Source organism: Aptenodytes patagonicus, chromosome 1 (assembly GCF_965638725.1).
Source record: "Aptenodytes patagonicus chromosome 1, bAptPat1.pri.cur, whole genome shotgun sequence".
Taxonomy (NCBI): domain Eukaryota; kingdom Metazoa; phylum Chordata; class Aves; order Sphenisciformes; family Spheniscidae; genus Aptenodytes; species Aptenodytes patagonicus.
Genome location: NC_134949.1, coordinates 7,166,236 through 7,191,001, shown reverse-complemented (window position 1 = coordinate 7,191,001; position 24,766 = coordinate 7,166,236). Strand labels below are relative to the sequence as shown.

Here is a 24,766-nt window from a genome sequence, read left to right as displayed (position 1 = left end):
CACAGCAACAAGCCAGAGCAGGGGGAGAGGAGACGTCAGCTGGTGGTCCAGGCAGTGTCCCAGCACTCTCCCAGCTGTCAATAGCAGCATGGCAGCCGCTCGGAGATGAACAGCTGAAACGATAAGGGAGAATGTTTATAAGCTCTGCTAATGCTCCTTCTGACCCGTGAATGATTTTGCTTGTTTTCCCTAGCACATGCTGAGCTTACCCCTCTGTTTCAGAGCTGGAGGCAGAAAGTGACCTCTGTGCTGGATGATCCTCCTTGCAGAGGGCAGCGGGAATGAAAAGGAAGTTCAAAGAACTGTTAGAGGAGGTGACTGTGACACAGCTGGGGTGGGATTCATCTGACCATGAACATTTATTCAGTGTAGACCTCTCCATCTGAGCTAGGTGCCCTCAGCTCCCTTTGCTGTCAATGGAGAGAAGCAACAGTAACCTCTTCCCAAGGAAGCCATCGGAAATAGATTGGATGAATTGTGCTCTGGAGTACCTGTTTCCTTCCCAAAAGTGTGACTAGCCCAGTGTTGCAGAAAGGTGAAAGGCAGCAAATCCCACTCTTAAATATTCATGGCTTGATTGGTAATTCAGGCTTTATTTTTTTGTTCAAAAGAAAGTAGAAACAAGGATGATACTTATCTGGCACTTAACATCTGTAGACCTCAAAACATTATACAATGGAAAGGAAGATCATCAGTATCCTAACAGGGCAATGGAGGTATAGAGGGTGGTGCCTGCATTTGTTTAGGAGAACCGGGTAGAGCCTGGACTATCCCACATCTTTTAGTATGGGTTGAGAACATAACTTTATTCATTCCCCTGTTCAGGAAGGTTCCCTGACATCTAATCTGTCCTTTTGAAGGAAATGGGCCATCAATTGGCTTCCCAACCCAAGGGGTATGGTCTGGGAACATATCCATTATTTTATAATAATCATTTGTAAGAAAGCATAGCACATCCGGAATCACATTAGGTAATCATCCTGTAGGTACATCTATCCTTTCCTTGAATTCATCAATATGAGAGCTTGATCTGTACAATAAACTGCACAGAGTGGAAACCAAAGCTAAGAGTGTTTGCCACTGGAGAAACTCTATTGTTTTCTGAGAAGTCACTCCTGGTTTGTTCCTGTCTGAGACAGAGGAATTGCATCCACATGTAATCATGGTTTTAAGAGGTAATTTCAAAGGGCTGTAAGCCTCTCTGCCTATCTTTTTTATTAAGAGAGATGGTTTTTGGAGGTCTTCCAGTACTGAACACTCATGTAATTCAGTTATTGCTCCAAAAGTAATCCTGTTTATGATAATCATGGCAGGAGACCCGGGCTCTGCCTTCATGTGCACGCCCATAACATCTGTGGTACTTGGATCAGTGGGATGAATATGGTTTCATAGCTGTTGAATTTATAGCTTACAGATCATTTTCTAAGCATTAAAATTATTCTGAGGGATTTGATGGGAGAGCTGGACCATTCCTTTACCCATGTAATTTGTCACTGACTCAGTCAGCACCCTGTACCCACTGTGGTGTGCTGGTGGGACATCACTTCACCTTGCCCTAGTAAGAGCCCTTTTATTTTCGCAAGTGACTTTCAGGAGAAGTCACTTGGCGAGTGAGTAAGGAAAGCAGTTACTCTCAGACAAATTATAGGCTTGTGGGGGAACAGCTGGCCCTGCTGACAATCCGACAGACCGTCTACTTTGAATTGCTCTGTGCTGTCTACACTGGTGTTTCTGGTCCTCTCCCTTCATCCCTGCATTACCAGGGATGGATGCACAGTCCTCAGCTCCCCTGTGCCAGGCCCCACGCCGCATCTGTGCACAGCACATCTTGTTTGTCATGTCACAGTGCAGTTTGTCCTCTTTGTGATGTCACAGAACAGAACATCCTGTGTGTGGTGTCACAGCAGGCTCTGTGTGGCCTCTACGTGTGACATCACTGAGGGCATTATGAAGGCTGTGCCCAGCAGGGGCAGGGAAACTTCTTTCTAAAAGAGATTCTGGCTCCACGCAGATCTCTCTGGCACAAGGACATGTATGGGGAAAGCAGCAATGAGAAGACACAGTCGTGTTAGCAGGGCTAGCGAAACACTGCAGGTTTGCACAAAAGTCCCTGTGGGCATCTCTGAGCAGTTGTGGTGAGGTCATCTACCAGACCATCCTATACTGCTGTGCTCCTTCACACTGTCTGGCAATAAAAATAGCTTCAGTTCTGCCTGGGGAAGGATTACCGCATGGTGGACAACCATCTGACCGCCTTTAAAGGCCCCACTAGGGGCCCCAGCTGGACCTAGGAAATGCAGGGAGGGAGGAATGCTAGTCCACATTGGCCTAAACTGCATGCAGCATGATGGCATTAGATAGACACTTGGTACTACTGGAAGCTTATGCAGTGCCAGGTGGGGAGGGCACAAAGGTGGCATAAAGGTAGTTTAGATTTCCTTCCTCTTGGACTGGCAAGGTCTGTACAGTATCTCGAGGGGACTCAACAGATTCTTTATCCTTGGTGTTGCACAATAAAGAGCAAGAGATTGGGTTTAAACCTGAGGACTTGAATATTCTGTTATGTCAATGTAACAGATGGTCTTGTGGGCATTACATTGCTGGAAGTCAGAGAAGAACCAAAGTCAGACCAGTCTGAAAGTACCAGGCTCTAAGGCTGTGATGACTTGCATGGCCATAGATTGAGAGAAATGCTATTGAAATCAAAGGAGAGTGCTGTGAACCTTCGAAAGGAGATCATTGACTTATACTTTGCCATGCTGCGACCTTGCTAGCATAGCTGATTGTATGCATCAAATAGCTCTGGTTCTGTGCTCTCCTGCTACCCATTCACTGGAGAAGAAGGAATGAGATTCTTTAAAATTAAACTTACAGATGTCTCTCAGTCTGTCATTTGGGTCATGCTGATCTGCTTTTGGATGCTACATCTCTACCGTGTATACGTGAATGTCTCAACATGCATTTATCAAACATGCCTAGAACTGTTCTCTGACGCAGAGGCACACTGGTGTGGAACAGCGTCCATCTATACCATGAAACTGTCTTAGTCTCCAAAGCAGTGTTGGGAATGGGCCCTGGCCCATGCTAACTCCCAGTGCATAGCCAGGAGTTGCCTGGGGGAATGCAAGTTAATAGAACCCAAAAGTATGCAAAGGCACATCAGTACTTTAAGAGTAAAGGGACCCAAGTTTGAATGCCTCAGAAACTTTCCCTGCCACTGTTTAACCTGCTGTTATAGACATTGCCTCTGTGTACACTAGGAATTTGTGTGTACTACTCCTTGCTGAGAGAGATTTCTCCAGAGTACTTCCACTAGTGCTCCTGTACGTGGTTTTGTGCAGTTGCAGTGAGGAGTAATCTGTGAGGCTTAGGGCTATTACGGGCCACCAATTTCAGAAGGCTTTGCTAGCTTTCAGAGAACTTGGTGGGCTTGGAATGAAGTTGCACCAGCTAGGGCAAAGCAGAGCTTCAGCAACTCCAACACACATCTGTTTGCCACACAATGTAATATCATGGGCATCATTTGTAGATAAGGAAAGTAATGCAGAGAGGGAAGAGTCTGTACATGTAGATACCGTGTTTGTGAGTAAAAAAGGTTCTTCCAGAAAGCCAACTCCTAGAAAACCATTTTTATTCTCAGTCTGTGAGTCCCCCTTGTTTACCCTGGGCTGCATCAAATTCCCTCATCTAACACTTTTGCTTGGCATCTTTTGATTCCCTCAGTTGGTAGCTGTGTTAACAGAAGTATCTCTTCACCTTTTGGCAAGTTTCTTAGTCATGATTCTGCCATTATATAAAACATCTCATTTCTTCCTTTCCAGTGAGGATCGAGTCATTGAACATTACAAGAAACTAAATGGTCAGACAAGAGGTCAAGCAATTGTGAAGTAAGTGACTTCTTGTGACCTTTGTTTTATCAGGAAGTATTTATACTGGACTGTAAATACAATATGTAACTATGTCTCCCATCTCATCTAGTGCTTTATTTTTAAGTATTTCTGTACTTACTTATTTATTTATTTAAGCATTTTTCCCCAGATCATCCTCTCAGCTTCTCAGATATGTTATTCTCTTATGTGTTGTTTTGCAGTTACATGAGCATTGTAGAATCCCTCCCAACATATGGAGTGCATTATTACGCAGTAAAGGTACGTGCTACAAAAAAGGGTCATTTATTGATTAAACTGTTGTTGGAGAGGGAGGGAGAGAGGTACAAATAACCATCCTGCTTTCAGAATACAATACTCCGCTACTAAAGTCTCGTTTCACTTCCTGTGGTAGGATAAACTTATTTCAACTGTGTAGTGAATGTTTGGTAAATATAGCTCCAAAGAGGAAAATCCTGTTCTTGGAGATAAAACTCTTGGAGTCCTATTGTGCTGGAGATGTTCAGCCCACAAGCAGCGGCAAGCTCTGATGATGCCAGTGAACCAGCACCAAAGGGACAAGCCAGCCACTTCGCTGGCAGACTCGATGCTTCACTCTTTGTAGTTCCAGGAGGTCAGACTTTTCCCAGCCAGCAGATCCATGAGCAACTAACTAGGGCCAGCCATGACCTGCAGACTGCAGCTCCCTTCGCTTGAGATATAGGTAGATGGATGCAGATATAGTACATCTTTTTAATGCCAAACCATTGTCCCATACTCTAGAGATAACACATCCCCCTCCCCAAACAGCTCTCCACTTCTAACTATGTGGATTTCATTCAGGTATTCATGAAATCCCTCATTTCTTTTGTCTAATGATTTATCACCAGATCTTCCAGTCTCATATTATTATTATTATTATTACTTCCCTGCCTGACCAGCTGTGTAGGGTTGTTATTTTTTTTAAGTAGAGAAGTCAATAAACATATAAAGAAAGCTAGATCCACACTCCCCAGAGCATATTCCCTCATTTATCACCCCTGAAGTTTTGATGTGTTTCATCATTATCTCTCTGCACAGATCATATGTTTTTTCATACATCTGTAATGTCTTGCACACATGGGGTACCATAAAAACACAAAAATCTGACAGTACCTGTCTCAGGGAGATGCGTTTCTAGTCTATTCCTGCTAATGTGCATGGCATTTTGCAAAAAGCATTAGCCTCATCTTTTGCCAGAGGGCAGGATCCCTCCAGCACCCTTTGCATCCAGATCTCTTGGACTACTCTAAACCAAAAATGATCTGGTGGATTGGGCTGGGTGTTCAAGCCTGCAAACACTTGAGAGTTATTCCAGTGAACTCCCCATGATCAATAAGTACCAGTGAGGAGCAATGAGGCAGCAAATATTGCACATAATAGGTTTTGCTTCTGCCTGATGTCGGGGCTTTGGTTTTGCTGCGTTTTACCCTGCCATTCTCTATCACATTAACAGAACAGATGTAATTTCATTGAGGACTCCAGTTCAGTAAATTGCAAAGAGGCTGGTATCAGATATCAGCCATTACTCCATAAGGCCATTTTATTGCACGTTCAGACATAAAGCAGTTGGGTCCGAGCCTGTCAGACCTTATCACTTGGTAGCTCTCCGATCCCATTACTGCTGCATTTTCAAGATTAATGCTAAAATCCCTCCACATAATTCAAGTCAGCTGGGTGATTCGCTTTCCTTCCTCTCCAATCTCTGAGTGTTCAGACTGAAAAATTTGCAGGGAAGAGAAAGAGGATGCACCACTGCACAAGGGACCCATGTCAAAGCTCCCCACCTCCCCTGGCAGCATTTTGTGTAAAACTTGATCACAGGTGATGCATTTTAAATGGTTTTATATGTCATAGCTAAAAGTGAAACAAATCTCTCTAAAACCATGTGACTTTGTGACTTGAGGAAATTCAGCAGGGGTAAATTTAACAGCACCCATGACATTCAAAGATATTGCTTAAAAACAAATCTTCACCTTGAATAACAACCTAGGAAATCTCCAGCATTTCCCCATCCCATTCAATATAACTCCCTCTCTTTTTTCTTCCAGGACAAGCAGGGAATTCCTTGGTGGTTAGGACTTAGCTACAAGGGGATTTTTCAATATGACTACCATGACAAAGTGAAACCAAGAAAGGTAAGTGTTTACTTTTCTATCAAGGTCTGGGCTTGCCACACATGTTATATCTTGATTTGAGGGTGTGATGTATGCCAAATGCTGGCATTGATTCATGTGATTTTGAAGGATGTTGTTTCTCCCAAACTTGTCTGAATGTCTGCAAGGAATTAATGGACAAAAGTAGCTCTTAAATTATTAAATGTTGTAGTATGGGTGGGAAATAAGCATCACTTAATCTTGCAACTTACGCTTCTTTTTTGCGTGGTTCATAAGACATAAATGGGAACTGAAGGACTGATCCTCTCCAGTGCTGGAGACCTTCCATCCCCACTGGCTATGGTGGGATTGAGCGTGCTCAGCCAACCCTTGATAGTGTATTGTCAAGCCATAAATGATCCGAGAGAGAGAGGGAAGAAGGGACAGGAAAGCTTCTTCCATTTATTACAAAAAGAAAAAATTGCATGGTTTTCCCAGGAGCAGCATTACATTTGATAAGCAACAATTTTACTAACTGAAGAGTTAATGTCAAGCTAACAAGAAAAGAAGACTTTCGTCACATGCCTAAAAAAAAAGGCATTAAAAAGTTTGTGCCCAGTATCTGATTTGTTTAGGCACTTTACTTTGAAACAGTTCACAAATCAAGGCATGGCATGCATAGATCTGATCACAAAACTAGAGCTTAGTTAGTGATGATTAGCCATTCTGGTCTCTATCACTATTTTTAGTGAGGCTTTCAGTGCATCTGAAAATCAGGATTTGTCTCAGTCCTTCCAAATTGCCTTTGAGAAATCCAGCTAAGGAATGTCCTGTTCATTTGGGAGGAGGAAGGTTCTGATCTCCTGAGCTCATCCAACTAGGCAGACCCATGTGTTCTGATTTTCCTACCTAGAATGCCATCTAATACAAAAAAGCTCATCTCTGAGCACATGCCCTGCACAGTGTGTTAGCAACAGTATTTGTTGTACTGCAAACCCATGGAGACATCAGGAGGCAAGGTTTCAGGCTTGCTTGCAGGCTGCAGAACTGGATGATTTGGAGCAACTAGGCAGCTCTTCTATGGATGCAAATGCTTCCATGCTGAATTAACGTACTGCATTTCTCTTTGCATTTTCTCTTTCTCATTTTGTCTCTATGCCAAGGTCCCCCCTCCCTTTCTTTCACCTCCTCTGATCACATTCAAGTTGGACACTGTTTGGTGCTCACAGATAGCATCTTCTATTAAAATAAACTAGAATCAAGGTTTTGGTAGAAAACGGAACTGCTAAGGAGGCAGCAGTTCATAATAGGTGCATTGATTAGCCTTTTATTCACTGAAGGCTATTAAAGGGCCTTTTTATTCACTGAAGAAAAGGATGAGGGGAGTAAGGGGGTCTTCACAGAGCATCTGTGCTCTAAAAGACATATCTATTTTGGATCAATCATTACCTGCAGGGCAAGCCATACTCACACATGATAGTTTAAAACATGCCTAGGCTAGGTGTTTGCACCCACATACCTCCATTAGTGCCAACCCCCCAGGGAAGACATGTCCTTAAAACATGCCTTCAGAAGTCAGTCTTAGTGATAGAAACATTTCTTCGGAGGAAAACAGTGCCCTGCCATGACAAGGACTCAGCCATCCACAAGCTATAGCAATTTTTATCAACCCTGATGGGATGAGAGTGCTGGTGGAGAGCATCAGAAGAAAGAAAAAAAGAGGTCAGGTACTCTGACTGCATGGGAGGAGACAGCCGTTTCCACTCGAAGAGTCAAGCCTCCTTTCTTAGCTTCTCTACTTTCTCTTCTTCTCAGCCGCTCAGGGTGATCCGGTGTGTAGCATTCATTTTAGAGCTTGATAGCGTCTTGGCCAGCCTCTCTGTGTCCCCACTAACCTACCTCTATCTCTCACGTTGCCCGTAGAATCAGGGGCTGTACGCATATCCTACCCTTTTTCTGCAAGTGTAACCCTAAAGAATAAGGTGCCAGTTTTCTCTTTATTGGGAATTACTATTTTTTTTCTCTCAGCAAATTATGTACAAAATCCAGGAGACCCAAAACAATGGTGCCGCCATATGAATAAAGTGCTGAGGATTTATGTGGCTTAGCAGAAGCGGTCATAAATCTGGGAGGGAAGGTTGGGTGGGAAAGGAGAGCAGGAATTTCCGGGCTAGAATTTGTCCATTGCCATAATCCAGAGACCACAGCAGTGAAAAGATAGCCTAGATGAGCATTTCTCTGTTACATGATGCTTGCAAACCCCATCTGTTGGCAGGGCTATTCCAAAATGCACTTGGACAGAGTGGCTGAGGCTTCATTATTTTGCCATCGTGTGCTTTTACCCTCTGTAGAGCAAGTAAAAAGACTTCTTACCCTACACAGGTGGTAAAACCCCTCTGGTGAGAGCAGCCCAACTCCCTCAGCGAGGTGCAATGTTTAATACTCTGCTAATTAGATTGTAAAATTGCACTTGATAACCCTGGTATCTGGGAACTTACCATAGTATCTGATTCATTTCACTATACCAGCATGGGCTGGTTCAAGTCTTTGCTGTGCAAAGGGAAGGGGTAAACCTGACCGAACTTTCTGCAAGATAAAACTGGGGGGAGGGGGAAAGAGATTATGTCTTTTCTGATCTTTATTATTTTGTTCCTGCACATTGCCAACACCAGAAACAAATTGAAAAATTACAACGGAAAAATAAATGTCCCTGGAAGAAACACAAGCAGAAAATTGTAGCAAGAAACCAGCTGAAACCAAGACATTTATATTAAATGCATATAAAAACCTTGCTTGTCTTATAAGGGAGATTGTAATGTTTTCCTATTATGTCATCCTAGATAGATTTCCGTGCTTATTGTGTTTGCAAGTAAAACTGTAACCTACACTAAGCAGCTGAGCCTATCTCAGACGATCGCATTAGCAGTCAGTCAAAACCATGTTTTTATTAAATTGCTGGAGTAAATCAGCCATGTGTCTCTAGAAAACTAAGTAGGTTTGTCAGCAAGTTGGATGAGTCCGGAGAGGAGAATTGAGGCTAACGCAGGGCCGGAACTTGATCTTGCTTGCACTATTCTCATTCAGGCATAAGTCTTCCAGCATTACTGGAGATGCAGCTGAGATGGGTATCTGGCACCTAGTCCGAGGTGGTTCAGACAGGAATGCAAGGCTATTAAACTGGAATGCAGCTTGCGCTGGGCTGCAGAGCCTAATGTGACTCTGTGCTTCTATTTTTGTGTTCCCTCCTGCTTATGCTTGAATTCTGTGGAAGCCCTGAAGCTACCCAAAGCCACCACTTTGAGGCTTATCGTTCTCCCTTCTGTTTTTCTCCTGTACATTCAGGGGCTGGCTCACAGACTCAGCAAGCCTTGCCAAAGGCTTCCTCTTGAATGTTGCCTGTTTGAACCCAGATTTGGTCTGTATCAGTTATGATCTGATAGCCGTTCATTCTTAGGTATTAAATAAATGCAAAATTTTCTGCATACTTCACAAAATCCATCACTGCAGCTGAACAAGAAGAAGGGAGTATCAAGTGTGGAAAGATGGCTGCTGTCCTGCTAACCATATGCTGAGGCATTCTGGAAGTTTAGTAGTGTCTTGCAGAACCAGTGTCATTTTTGTAGCAGCAGCGCACTGCATCCAGGATGGGCAGAATTCATTTTCCTCTATGTTAGTTAAGACTTAGCTTCTACAAACTCTTCCCTGTGAAGAGAAAAGGCCCTTCAAGGCTTAGTGTGCCTTGAAAAAGCACATCAAAAAGGAGTCACTGTCCTGCTGGGCTCTACCCACCTTGGGTCAGCAATGTCCAATATTCATGATAAACCAAAGCAAATTCTTTGGAGCCAGGTCTTCAGATAGGATGTGCCAGCACCACTCTCCCACAAGCCGCTGAGGCTGTAGTGACCAAAGCCATTGTTTTCAGAGAAGGGTCATTAGGGGTTTTTTTGCTTGCATTGCAGAGCAATTGGAAAGAGCAAGGCACTGCAGCCCCCCTGTGTGACTATATTGTCTGTGGAGTGGTGTTTGTTCATTTTAACCACCAGGTAGGGATGTAACTCTACTCCATCCCAAGAGACCAGTACCTGAAGTAGAAGCAGCATAGCCTGGAGCTGTGAGACCGGCATGCTCAAGCAGCTGTAGTAGCACTAGGCATGTCTCTGTTGTTCTAGTGAGATATTCCCACTGATTTAAGAGCCCAAAGGCATCTTTCAGTGCACACAGCTTAATAGTTAGTAAACAATTAATGCCAAGCTGAAGAGTGAATGATTAATAAAGTCAGCCAAAGGACTTCCATATGGCCAATAAACAGAGAAATTGTGTAACTTATCACCAAAAATAAAATGATCTTAAAGGAGAGTCTGGTAGTGTTTGGTTCCTTTGCAAGAAATACCACTAGATAGTGTTATCCCCTTTTCTTCTACAGAAGGCTAATGGTAATGAAACTTAAGATGAGCCTTTTTTCTCAGACTCATAAACATTATTACTGTTCACATTCTCTGGTTGACTGAAGAGAACCCAAGGGGAATAAAGACTTTTGAAAATAAGATAAAATGTGAGGCATCCCAAAATTCAGCTGTGAATGTAATTTGACAAAGATTTTCCCTGTGACAGCCAAACATCAGTTTCTGCCATTTCTTCCCAGCATTATCCTTTCTCTGAGATTAAATGAAGCATGCTATGAAAATACTCTGTCCCTTGCCATAAGGTCTCCACAATGCTCTATGGATCCTCATTACAGAAGAATTTAATTTGTAGTATTGTTGTGAATCCAAAGTAGTGGTAACGGATTGACTTCCCATTTAAACATGCAAAAACAAGAGCTGAGTTGGATCCATCCTATCAAGCAATACAAAGCACAAGTAAAATCAGTAGCTTTAAGTGTCTGATCAGAGAGAAATCACCTGCTTGTCGAAAGCGTGAGCAAAGTAATCAGCTCATTAATTGTGTCCAGAAAGTGAAAGATTGCTGTGTGATGTCACTTGGCCTTTTGCAAACAGTAAGAGATAAGAGTGAACTTTCCCAATTCCAGAGGCAAAATGAGATATTTACACAGGAGGAGCAATAGCCTAATTAAGAGCTGCTTTACTGCAGAACAAATAGACATCCTCTCTGCTTTAGGGCATAATGAAGCATTGTCAAGTCAGTAATTGCATTGATGGAGTGGTTAAACTTGTGTTTCCTGTGGTGAAGGAATGACAGACCAGTAACTTAAGAAAACATAAAGTAGGGATTGAGGAGGAATGGGGAGGAGGAAGCTGACAAATTGGTCTCTATCCTGACTGATCACAGAACATTGGGACAGTCAAAAAGGGAAAAGAAACACGAAATTCAGATCGGTTAAAGGGAGTCCAATTCACTTGCATAACTCCTTGCTGCATGATACAATAGAGGTCAAGAGCTTAGAAGGGTTTATGATAGGACTAAAGGTGTGTATGGGTGACCCCTCCATCCAGAGTTACAACATTGAATTGGTTGTTTTTGAACAGGATTTTGGGAGGGGTTCTATACCCTCATGTTCAAGGAGGGTGTTTGATTTGGCAGCAAGTTGGTTTCTGTTGTCAGAGGTATGGAGCATGTGTAACGCTCCTCTCACTGGCGTGCCACTGAGCCACAGGGTGTATTCAGAAAGGGTTGGCCTTTCTCTAGAGCATCCAGAATCAAGTGGGGTCAGAGACAATGTATTGGACTCGTGGCTAATTGGGCTCTTCTTGGAACAGCATCATTTCCTAAGACCTTTGCAAACATCTTTGCATTGCAGACAGGGATAAAAGATTTCAAATTTACAAATGATACAAGAGGAACAGAAGACATTTCCAGGAAATACAGGTTTAAAAGCCAGTGGAGTCTCAGTGGCATTGCTGTAATAAATTATTCACTGTGATTAGCTGACTGTTAAGGACTACCTGCTGACTCCTCCTGCTCAGCTCTTTTATTTCTCTTCCTGTTGCTGATCCTTCATGCTTTTTGGATTATGGACTTGGCTGTAAACTGAACCAGTCTTCAGGTCATGGTGGGTTCAACTCATTTTATAGTGCAGTAATTCAGTCTTGGTTTAGTGTTAGGAAATGTGGAGCACTGGAGGAGGGAGACATATATAAGGTGAAGTTCCTTACCATGCTGTTTCTTCTAATGGAGAGACATTGCTTACCCCATTTCCTTCCATATCAAAATGTAAGACCCAGACCTGTGACTGTTGAAGAGTAGCCATAGTTTAAGACCTTCCCTTGCTGAAATGTCTTGTTCCATCCCTGTTACACAGGAGACCATGTTCTCAGTAGCACCTTTTTTGCTGCTGCTTGCCCTCAATTTGGGTTGTCTACCATCCAGCACCAGGCTCTTCCCCTTTCAACACCCACTACTCCATGCCTTACCACTGGACTTCATTGTGCCAAAAAGCTGCCAAGAGCACTGGGAGATGAATAAATCAGATCAGAGCACATTGGGCTGGAAAGCAGGATTTTGTCCCTGACACTGAGATTTCCACGGGATTTGGCCGGACATGCCACTGGGCTGTCATTCAGTGAACATTTCTTTTGGCAGCAGTACCAGATGAAGTGGCCTTCACCACCCTCCTCCCTCATTGCAATCCTGCCACCACTGCTCATTTCCTCCCCTGGGCCCCTTCCTCAGTCATGCTGGTATAATTGTGTGGCCGGGAAGGAAACTGCTCCAGAGAAGGGATCGGAGCTCAGCATAACCCAGCCAAAAAAAGTGGTCACTTTTAACCTTGATCAGTTCCCAATTCCATTCACCATCTGGCCCACAATCAGTATCCCACAGCACAGCTGTAGGAGCTGCGTATGAGTGCAGGCTACATAAATCACGGCAGCCAGAGAAAGGAACTGCCATTAACCTACACAATAACTTTGTGGAGTGAGACAAGGGCTCCATAGATTGGAACAAGACAGAAGGAGTTTGGCTGCATGGAATTTGCCACGATTGAACCAGGATGAATTAACAGTTAGGTATGGGTCATCATCACCACTTTTTCTCAGATAAGCTGGTAAAAGTTTGCTTCAGTGTCTCTCCCAAACAGGGCTGATCTCAGACCGCTAAGTAGATTGTCTAGGTAAAGCAACTTCTTAAAATCATAGAATAGTCATGCTCACTTTCCATTATCTAGGTAAATAAGTAGCTTGATCAACTATAATGCTTGTGAACACTAATACATAGTTTAATGCACTGCTGTTTTATAAGGAAACCAGCACTATTTTGGTGGTTTAGTGTATGTGTACTGTGGTGATACCGTCAGGCATGCAGTCCCCAGGGTTTTCTGTAAGAATTTACATTCACAAAGGCTACAGCATGACGTCCCATCCCCTGGTCCAGCCAAGTCAAGCCCATGGCTACCATTAAATATAGGAGTAGTCCCATCAAAGTAAAACTCCCTTGCTCTAAATGCTTTGTCGTATTCAGGTCTTAAAGGGTAATTCTCTATAAAAGCAGCAGCCAAGTCTTAAATGATTCTGCAGCGCACAGCAGGAACTTCAACAAGATGCAAAGACAAATCACTCCAACAGCACAAAGTGAAACAAATTGGACCTCAGCGCCCTGGAGTTAGGGTGGAGATCTGGAGCGAGATTGAAACCTCCTCTGAGCACTTGTGCTTGGCTCTGAAGCGGTAGCAGGCTCCCCGTGTGCCCCACCCTTCTCAAATGCTGTCTCTTAGCTCACCAGGACTCACTACACCAAAGGCCTGGGCATTTTTATCGCCAGATGAAGCCAGGCAGGGGCCCAGTTATTCAGTGGCTATGAATATGAAGTATCTTTAAGTCAGTAGCCTGGGCAGGAGGCTCAGAAGGTCAGGCATTGCAGCCCATTACCATGTACGTGGGATTGCAGCTGCTGTGGCACCCCATATGCAGACACCCTGCATCACAGGAGTATTTTTAGTCACACAGCCTAATACATATGTATATCATCATAGCAGTGTGAGATGGGGATGGTGGTTCTTGTATTTTGGTTCCAAGATAGGTGTACTTTAGTCATGCCACTAGAGAAGACAAAAGGATCCTAAGGAAAGAGAGTAGCAGGAATGGTTTCTGGGCAGCATAAATCATTCCAGGGTGCCACAGCTGATTCATAAGTGATAGGCTGGGCATCCTTTATCTAATACTTAGAATCATAGAATCATAGAATAGTTTGGGTGGGAAGGGACCAATGGATTATGTCCAGCTTTTCATCCACCAGTACCCCCAAGTCCTTCTCGGCAGGGCTGCTCTCAATCCCTTCATCCCCCAGCCTGTATTGATACCGGGGGTTGCCCCAACCCAGGTGCAGGACCTTGCACTTGGCCTTGTTAAACCTCATGAGGTTCACACGGGCCCACTTCTTCAGCTTGTCCAGGTCCCTCTGGATGGCATCCCATCCCTCTGGCATGTTGACTGCACCACTCAGCTTGGTGTCATCTGCAAACTTGCTGAGGGTGCAAGAAGGAAATTAACTCTATCCCTGCTGAAACCAGGACAACTCGATCCCACTGTCTATGTCATTGATGAAGATATTAAACAGTACCGGTCCCAATATGGACCCCTGCGGGACACCACTCATCACCAATCTCCATCTGGACATTGAGCCATTGACCACTACCCCCTGGATGCGACCATCCAACCAATTCCCCACTCACCGGACAGTCCACCCGTCAAATCCATACCTCTCCAGTTTAGAGAGAAGGATGTTGTGGGGGATGGTGTCAAAGGCCTTACAGAGGTCCAGAGAGATGACATCTGTAGCCCTTCCCGTGTCCACTGATGTAGTCACTCTCTCATAGAAGGCCACTAGGTTGGTCAGGCAGGACTTGCCCTTGGTGAAGCCATGCTGGCTGTGTCAAATCACCTCCCTGACCTCCATGTGCCTTAGCATAGCTTCCAGGAGGATCTGTTCCATGATCTTGCCAGGCACAGAGGTGAGACTGACTGGCCTGTAGTTCCCCGGGTCTTCCTTTTCTCCCTTTTTAAAAATGGGGGTTATGTTTCCCCTTTGTCCAGTCAGTGGGAACTTCACCGGACTGCCACGACTTCTCAACTACGATGGATAGTGGCTTAGCAACTTCATCTGCCAGTTCCTTCAGGACCCACGGATGGATCTCATTGGGTCCCATGGACTTGTGCACCTTCAGGTACCTTAGATGGTCTCGAACCTGATGTTCTCCCACAGTGGGTGGCTCTTCATTCTCCCAGTCCCCGCCTTTGCCTTCTGCGGCTTGGGCGGTGAGGCTCGAGCACTTGCCGGTGAAGACCAAGGCAAAAAAGTCATTGAGTACCTCCGCCTTCTCCATATCCCGGGTAACCAGGTCTCCCGTTTCGTTCTGGAGCAGGCCCACATTTTCCCTCGTCTTCCTTTTATCCCCGACGTACCTATAGAATCTTTTCTTGTTGCCCTTGACGTCCCTGGCCAGACTTAATTCTATCAGGGCTTTAGCTTTCCTAACCTGATCCCTGGCTGCTCGGACAATATCTCTGTATTCCTCCCAGGCTACCTGTCCTTGCTTCCACCCTCTGTAGGCTTCCTTTTAGTGTTGGAGTTTGTCCAGGAGCTCCTTGTTCATCCATGCAGGCCTCCTGGTGTTTTTGCCTGACTTCCTCTTCGTTGGGATGCATCGCTCCTGAGCTTGAAGGAGGTGATCCTTGAATGTTACCCAGCTTTCTTGGGCCCCTCTTCCTTCCAGGGCTTTGTCCCATGGCACTCTACCAAGCAGCTCCCTGAAGAGGCCAAAGTCTGTTCTCCTGAAGTCCAGGGTAGTGAACTTGCTGTGCGCCCTCCTTGGTGCCCTAAGGATCTTAAACTCCATCATTTCATGGTCACTGCAGCCCAGGCTGCCCTTGAGCTTCACATTCCCCACCAGCCCCTCCTTGCTGGTGAGAACAAGGTCCAGCATGGCACCTCTCCTCGTTGGCTCCTCTACCACTTGGAGAAAGAAGTTATCATCGATGCATTCCAGGAACCTCCTGGATTGCTATGCCCTGCCGTGTTGTCCCTCCAACAGATGTCGGGGTGGTTGAAGTCCCCCATGAGGACCAGGGCTTGTGAGCGTGAGGCTGCTCCTATCTGTCTATAGAGGGCCTCATCCGCTCGGTCTTCCTGGTCAGGTGGCCTGTAGCAGACCCCTACCATAATGTCACCTGTCCCTGCCTTCCCTTTAATTCTGACCCATAAGCTCTCGGTCGGCTCCTCATCCCTCCCCAGGCAGAGCTCCATGCACTCCAGCTGGTCATTGGCATAGAGGGTGACACCCCCTCCTCGTCTCCCCTGCCTGTCCTTCCTAAAGAGCCTGTATCCCTCCATCCCAACGCTCCGTTCATAGGAGCCATCCCACCATGTCTCTGTGATGCCAATGAGGTCGTAGCCCTGCAGGCGTGCGCACGTCTCTAACTCCTCTTGTTTATTCCCCATAGTATATTATGTCAGAAAGGAGAGATCTTCAGTGCAGGAAGATCTAGTCACTTTGATTTGCCTGCACAGGATAAAAGGGAGAAAATTTAACTTATAAGAATCAGGAAAAAAAAGTTCTCTGTAGAGGTATTGATTTAGACACACCCAGCATGGTGACAGCAATGCACTATCTAACAGCCTCTACCAGATACATATGTGCAGCGAAGGTGGATTTGGTTGTATATAAAATCAAAGTCTGATCTCCCAGTCTGTATACAGTTATAGACACAAATATCAAGTTGCATTATGTAGACAAATAATGCTTTGTCCGAACAGCGGCTCTTCCCTTTGTGATCTGATGCTTTGCTGTCTCTCTGAGCCAATAAACCACTTTGAAATTTAATAGGGAATTGTCTCTCCATAATGGAATTGAATGCAGAATGGTGATTATATAGATCTAGATGCAATTTCTGTTTGGTCAAGCCAGAAATGTTTGTTGGGGTGGTGTGGTCCCATGAGAACAGCACACAGCAAAAAGGATCTCAAATTGGACCAGAAATTGTTTGTCTGTTTGGCAAAAAAAAGAGTCCTGAAGCCTGAGGGGAAGAAGTAATTAGATAGTGAGCTGGGATTGCTGACAGACCACTGAAAGTCCCACTTAGCCAAGCCACTCTCTCATTCCATGGGGGAAGGGAGAACGGCAAGCCTCTGGGAAGCTCATTGGTGGGTTGTTTCCCACATCAAATCACACAGGAAACCTTTTATTTTTTTGTTTTGGGAAGTGGAAGAAAAAAAAATACCCCAAACTAATAGAAGTACAGGAATGAATGGAAGTGTGGCAGGATGGAGGGCTAAGCTACGGTGCAGCAGCATCCCCATCTTATGACCTGGGGGCACCCTCAGCAATGGGTCACACTAATTCACGGGTGACAGCCCACAGAAATCTCTTGGTAAATCTGCCCCTGAAACAAGAGTACATTTGTTTGAGCTGAGATGGTGCTGTTCTGCCTGGACCAAATCCTTCCTCATTCACTCTAACTAGTTTGACAGAGGTATGATTGATGGGAGCAGGGTTGGCTTGAGGCAGAACACAAATCCATCGCCGGAAACCATGGCCCCACTGAAATCACTGGGACAAAACTGCCATTGACTTTGACGGAGCTGTGATTTTCATAGAGTTTAAGGCCAAAAAGGGACCGCTCATAACCTCCACCCTGACCTCCTGCGTAACTCAGCCCCTAGAATTTTGCTTGCTGGTTTGTTCAGTGGAGGGAATTACATTTCCAAGGAGGATTTTTTTTGTTATGTTTGTTCTTTCTTTAAACTGCAAAACAAAAGACTTGGGAGTTTGTAGCTGCACTCATGCAAGCTGTGTGAAAACACTGTCATTGTTTAGTTCCATTGTTTAGTACCGGTTTTAGTATCGGGATGTCATCCAGGTTTGGCTTTTACCCATAGCGTAGGCACGGGAAGGGGTTGCATTTGGGCTGTTAGAAATGTGCCACATTATTTCCCTGCGTTTCCTAGAAGCCTTTCAGAGCATCCAGTCCGGGTGGTAGTGCATGCATTTGGAGGGATGATTGTTCCTTCTGCATAGTATGATTTAACAAGGCATTAATCATGTAAGAAGCTGCAAGACTTGAAGGACTGGGAGACGCCATATAGGTCAGTAAGTCCAACAGCAATTACAGTTGGTCATTTATTAAATGCTTAGAATCAAAGAAAAATATAGGTCAAAAAGGCCTCTGGAGGTCTCTAACCCAACCTCCTGCTCAAAGTCAGGCCAACTTCAGAGTTTGATCAGGTTACTCATGGCCCTATTGTTTGACCACCTTCACTGATTGTTTTGGTTTGGGGGGGGGTTATGTATCTAGTCAGAATTTCCCTTGCTGCAACCCTGCAACCTGTGTCCATTGCCTCTTATACTTTAGCTAGGCACTTCTGAGAAAAGTCTGTCTCCATCTCCTTTGTAAATTCCCTTTAGGTCACCAAAGAGAGCAGACAAACAGCAGGTAGATCCTCTGTAGACTTCCGCAAACGGTTTGATTCTGAACAGCCACCAAGAGTGATATCTGAAATGCCTGAGAGCGCGTGCATCGCTGAGTAACCCCATCCTGCCTGTGCCCCATCTCAGGTGCTTCATGGGAAGACATACACACAGAAAAGGGAAAAAAAAACAAGACACCAAATATCTGGCATTTATATCTGGTTCTTAATAGACCCAATGCAAAACAGTTCACACTGTGTCCCCACAGGGTCGTCCAGCCCCAGTGCACACTGCCCAGTTCAGTGCCAAGTCCAGCTCTTCTGGGCACAGCAGGCAGAAGACAGTATCAGGGACCCACTACCCCAACCCCAGGACAGAGAAGCTTGAGAATTGCTCCAAATGGTACTATTTGGGCATGTTTCTCTAGGAACCATAATCCAGAGAGCACTGTGCACCAACCACCAGTGCTGCCTTTCAGCAATCCTTTCTGTCCTGTCCCTGAGCTGCAGGCCAACACAGGAGCCAGCAACAGCCTCATTACTGCCAGGGGTTCCCAAATGTATGGCATGGTCCCTCTGCTGGGTACTCAGACAAGGCTTCCCGAGCACAAAGGGACAGAGCACGACCCAGTGCCTAGCATAGATTAACTCAGCTCCCCACACCTCAGCCAAGTCCAGGTCACCCAGGACATGAGTGACCAAGCCAGAAACGCTCCCCTGTGTTTCATTCACAGAACACCCTCCCTTCTCTATCAGGAGCCTCTGGCATTTTTCAAATGCTCTCATGCTGACCCTACCTCCTGCTGTGTGCAAACTCCACAGCACCGGCCCCACGGTCAATAAAAATGGTAAAAACCTTCTTCAGACTCACATGGCTGAAACGGATGCAGATCCCTGGGCCTCCTCTCCTCCAGGCTCAGCTTAATTAGGGAGCAGCCAGCAAACCACAAGTGTGCTCACAAAAGAAGCTTGCGTCTGAAGGGCTTTGACTGCAGCTCTTTGTAACTAGTCACAAACATCTGGTGCCTGGCAAGCTTGCCTGCCTCTTGGAAGAGGTTCCCAATGAGAAAATTTCTGTAGCTTGCACCTGAATTCTCCACAGCACACCGTGCAGCACTCGGATCTCTCCCCTGGCTCCTCTTCTAAGCTGCCAGCTTTGTAGAAAAGCCATTTCTGGCATGGGTTTCCCCACCATACCCTCCCCACCCACCCCAATGCATTTTAAACAGTACACATAGTCCGATAGGGAACAATTATTCCCTTGAATGTTTGTGGGTTGATAAGCAGTCTTGCAAATTCAAGTGATAGTGTCGGTTCCAGTTTTACTGGCGCGATGAAACAGAGCCCACGGTGGGGACAGTCCCCCAGAGGAAGAGGGAATAAGGGTAATTCTTTTCTCCTCTTTTAGTAGCCCTTTTCCCTTTTACGTGCATGAGTGAATGTGCAGCTGTGCTCAAAAGCCAGTCTCAGGGAGACTTCCTTAAGTATCTATTGAAGATTAAATGATCTCGTGTGCAGCCTGTAATGATGGCCAATACCAAAAATTGTTCCCATCTGAAAGCTGCCCAGTGCTGCATGATCAGAAATGGGCTGCTGACCTCAGAAGAGATCCCAGTGGGCAAACTACCACATCACAGAAACTCAGCCCACCGCAAGCACCACTAATTGTCCCCTTGTCTGTGGGCTCTGAGTGAAGGCGGCTACTAAAGGGCAGGGGAACTGTGCTCTCGGCTTGTATTACCAAGTGACTTTCTCCTACGCCTCATTTCCAGCGTGTTTGGGGAGATTCTGTCCCAGTCCCTGCTATGAGGTACCTTTCGTCTGGCAAAAGTCACTATGTCCCTAATACAACTCCAGAAAAAGCCAATACGAATTGTCCCACCCGCAAGGGCAGGTGTTGGATTTGGCCCTGCAAATCAACCAAAGACAATCATAAACCAGATAACCCAAAACCAGACCCAGACTCAGTGTAGGAAGAGGCAAACCTGCCATGAACATGGATGCTTTGACTCAAACTAGCCCCAAAACCGGCACACATCTGTTGTCACTGCATTTCTGCAAGACTCTTGAAATTATGACCAGCTCCCTGCTGTGGCTCGTATTCCCCAGTGAAGATTGGAAGCATCAGCATGGTAAAAGGATCTTGATGGGTAAAAATTATGCTTCCATTTACGAAGACCCACTAATGGCACCTTGTGCATCTGTCACTGAATTAACAACATCAATTTGAAACCATACGTAAGCTGGGCAACTGGTGAAGGGAACAGCTTGCTTACATTAGGAGGTCTGGCTAAAGGGAGACCTTAGGCTTTGTTTCTCCTGAGGGGTTGTGATCAGCTAACAGGAAAGCAGATACTTTCTTGTTGGGTATTCACATTTTTGCAGATTGGATTCCTATGTATAGGAAGGGTGAGACTTCTCAGATCAATGTGGGCAAAAGGAGTGGGAGGCTGCAGAATAATATTCGGGGAGCAAAGGGAGAGCAGTTACAGCAATGGTAAAACTCACGTGTATGTTCTGGAGAGTAGGGCAATGGAAAAAAAGACACAAAACTCAGGTTCTGGGGTCGCTTTCACCCCCTCCCTCCCAAGAGTCTGGATTTGCCTCCTTCCGCACCCTGCCAAGAAAAACAAAGAAACTAAATATAAAAATGCAGCTATCTGGGGAGCTGCTCTGGTGCCCAAAACGTAGGTGTCTAATGCCATTTTAGACACTGCTGGGGATCCAAGACAGCTGCGTGGGGCTGGCAGATACGGCACTGGACCTATGGCACGCTCCCTCCCTCCTGGGGCAGCAGCCGGGGGCCAGGCAGGGTACCCCGGGGCATGGAAAATGGCACTCGACGCCTACGTTTGGGCGTCTCAACAGCTCCCCCAGAGCCCTGTGTGTTTGGACAGTTGGAGTTAATCATCGAAGGGAAACAGAGCTGCAGTTAACGAACTGAGCACTGTGAGGTTTGGTAGCAGAGAGGATAAAATAGGAACGGATTGGAGCGCAGGGGACAGTCCGGCAGAGTCCAACGGAGGAGGATGGGGAGGAGAATGGCTGCCAACAGCTCGGAAGAGGGTTTCAAATTCCTTTTGCGCCACGCCGAAGTTTAGTCATAAATGACAACAGGGGACCCGGGGACAGAGGGATATTTTCTGAAGAGTGTGATCTGCTGGTTTCTTAGACTCATGTGTTCCACATGTCTGAGCACCTCCCAAACACGTCCTCTGCACATGCCGTGCGGCACGGCCACGTTATCCTCCCTGCCTTGCGGACAGGCATCTGGAAGCACGGAGGGATGTTTTCGGCAGCCCACATGGCAGTCTCAGGCTTGACCCCGGTTGTTGTCAGTGGGAGTTTAGGCCCCAAACTTCCTTTTCGTGCCTTTGAAGCTCCGCTACAGCTCACTGGGTGCTTGCAGGGGAGACAGATTTCATGTTCAGACCTCAGCTCCTGGCTTAACCCTTTCACCCCACGTCTGTCCTCCCTCGGTGGGTAAAATAGTGGGTATTTCTGTGCTCTGTTTGGTGATTATGACTTTTATGTAGCAATTAATTTTTCCAACGGAGGAATAAAATAATCCTCTAAGGACAGTGTAACCCAGCTCTTCAAGCTTCCCATCCCTCCTGGCCCCCTTCCTCCCTTACCCTCCTGCGATGAGGACAGCCCCAGAGTACAGGGCAGCTCAGTGCCCTCCTTACCCCACCCTTCCTTCCAAACACCCCATTATAGAAAGAAAAAAAGAAAAGAAAAAAAAAACAAAAAAACAAAACCCACAGCTCTTGGTTGGAAACTTTTACAAACACAAATATTTTCAGTTTTGCTGCCCCTGAAGTATTAGTGAGGAGAAAATGTTTGGGTCCTCACTGTGGCTTGTTTTATTTGCTAGTTTTCACCTCCACCAGCAGCTTAAACAGTGCAAATCAAATTACGCCTCCTGTTTACTTATCTCCAGAGCGCTGACACTGGCAAGTGGCTTATCTCAGAGCAGCAGGAGCCAGCACCTTCCTTGGGGGTAGGACAGGAACTCCACAGAAGCTGCTTGTAGTGGGAGAGGGAGTATAAATCAGGGAAAGCTCTGCTGGCTCAGCTCCCCAGCAGTGAGGTTACTTGCTAGGGGCAGCGTGGGGAAGCCGAAGTGCGATATGCCCAGAGGGTGGAGGCTGCCTCCTCCCTGTGGATTAGCAGCCTGGAAGCCAGGGTTTGGATTTTGGCTTACTCATTTGTAAAGAGGAGGCGGTGGTGGACCTGTCCGCAGCCGTGACAGTGCAGTGGTTTGCAGAGCTGACATGGTGTTTTGCAGTCACCGCGTCCTTCATGCTGCTTCTGTGGTCAGTGCTCCCTCCTGCCTGAGAGACAGGGCTTGCTTCACAGCAGAGGTGTGGGTACAGGGACCACGTGAGCGTGTCCCACTGCCCAGGAGCACGTACACTTAGCAGGCAGGCAGAGACCCCCTGGCCCATGCTGACTCAGGGGCGAGGGCATGCAGCCAGCACCCAGGAGACCTGCATTTTACTGCTGTGACTGCTTCATGCCCCAGTTTCCCCCCTTGGTGATAGTGTTGGCTTTGTCTGCGTGCTGCTTTGAGATGGCCCAACGGGGCAGCCTGTAAAATAGAGGCAGGCATATGACTTGCTTATTGCTGCATTTCGCACCGCCAGGAGCACGCTGGAGCCCTGGGCACTGCCAACACGAGTGCTGCCAGCACCTGGGATACATAAACTGACTCTGCTTGGCTTATGCTCATGCGAGTTTTACGTTGATTGCTGGGGTAAAAGCAGAGCTGGGTATCACAGTTCAGCGGGGCGGTGCAAGTTGCCTCCGTGAGGGTCTCACCTACCCAGCCAGGCCACCTTCGCCCCTCCGATGTCTGCGCTGCACACCTTGCCCGAGGGAAAGGCTGTTGTGCCGGGGCCAATACACACCAGCTGCCCGTCCTCGAAGGAAAAAGCAGCCGAATCCCGGTTTTCCCGTGGCTCGCATGTGTTTAAACCGTATTTCGCCTTGCAAAGTGAAACCGGCTCCCTTCCCCGCCTCCCCCCCGGCACCGAGCCCGCCGCAGGCAGCGTGGGCCCGGCGGGAGGGCGCCGCCCGCCCCCGGGGCTGCCCCGAGGCTCCTGGGCGGGGGGCGCGGGCGGGACGCGGGGCTGAGCCGAGCCGAGCCGGGGCGGAGCGGAGCGGAGCGGGGCAGCCCCGCCGCAGCGCCGGGAGGAAGCGGCGCGGCGGGCAGGGCTGGGCGAGGGTTTGCGCGGAGGCGCCTCACCCCCTTCTTCTCCCCGCAGATCTTCCAATGGAGGCAGCTGGAGAACCTCTATTTCCGCGAGAAGAAGTTCTCGGTGGAGGTGCACGACCCGCGCAGGTGAGAGCCGAGCCGAGCCGGGCTTTGCGGTGCCGAGCCGAGCCGAGCCGGGCTTCGCGGCGCCGAGCCGGGCTTCGCCATGCCAAGCCGGGCTTTGCGGCGCCGAGCCGGGCTGAGCCATGCCGAGCCGGGCTTTGCGGCGCCGAGCCGGGTCGTGGCGAGCCGCGCTCCCCCCGCTGCTGTGCGGGGCTTACTGCGCTTGGTAGCTGGGAAGCCTGTAAGCAAGGGGCAGCGGGTACCGAGCTGGGGGCTGCTGCTTCCTTCGAGCGGGACATTTTGGGTTCGGGTGGGTGTTTTTGAGGATGTGTTTCCCTTCGGATCCTCGCGGTATTTTTTTTTTTTCCTTCCCTCTGCTTTGGCACCTTCTGACCCCCGGGGCTGTGCGGCTCCAGTGCCCCAGCTGCGGTGCCGGCAACCACCGTGCGTGGATCGAGGGTTGCCTTGTCCCCGTGTTGCACTTGGAGCCTGGAGATGGGCACCAGATTTTGTACTCACATGCTTCCTTGTAAATAAATATTCAGCGCAGCTGAAAGGAATGGCACGGTAGCAGAGGTTTACCGGCAGTCTGGATGAAAGCCCATCAGTCTTTTTGGCACAGGAGTCCTTTTCTCTTACTTTAGAGACCTAACGTGGGAGAGAGTGAGTTCAAGTGGCTGTGCTGCATCTAATCAGTGCATTCTGCACCCCTTGCTCGTTTGTGTTAGTGGATGGTTACTGCAGACAGTGACCAGTGTGTGTATTGCTCTGTAAGTTGTTCTCACTAAAAGCAATGTCCCACTTGCGAAGTAAGTATCAATACGGCTGATGGAAACCAGCTCTCTTCCCAGACTGATTTGATGTGCTGCTGGTAGTAGTGTGTTTTTCTGATCGCTCAGCTGTGATCCTGTTTCACCTGTTTCCTGTGCCTATCTGTGTACTAATATATGTATTTTTATTAGGGGAATTTTGCATGCAGTTTCTCTGCTTATTGGCCATGATATGAACATGGTCACACCAATACAACGGTGCCTGTCTTCATAGGTGCATTTTGTTAAAGCAAAAACTGAGTAGAGCAGCTCATA

General features: G+C 47.0%; 1 protein-coding gene across 6 annotated transcripts in view; it reads left to right on the top strand.

Annotated features, from left to right (window-relative positions):
* Positions 1-24,766, top strand: part of FRMD4A (FERM domain containing 4A) — a 396,169-nt gene that overhangs the window by 329,952 nt on the left and 41,451 nt on the right. For all 6 annotated transcript variants that reach the window (XM_076356146.1, XM_076356314.1, XM_076356060.1 and 3 more), the window contains exons 9-12: positions 3,822-3,887; positions 4,091-4,148; positions 5,957-6,043; positions 23,629-23,705. In XM_076356146.1, the coding sequence (XP_076212261.1) occupies positions 3,822-3,887; positions 4,091-4,148; positions 5,957-6,043; positions 23,629-23,705 (288 nt within the window). The remainder of the gene's footprint in view (positions 1-3,821; positions 3,888-4,090; positions 4,149-5,956; positions 6,044-23,628; positions 23,706-24,766) is intronic.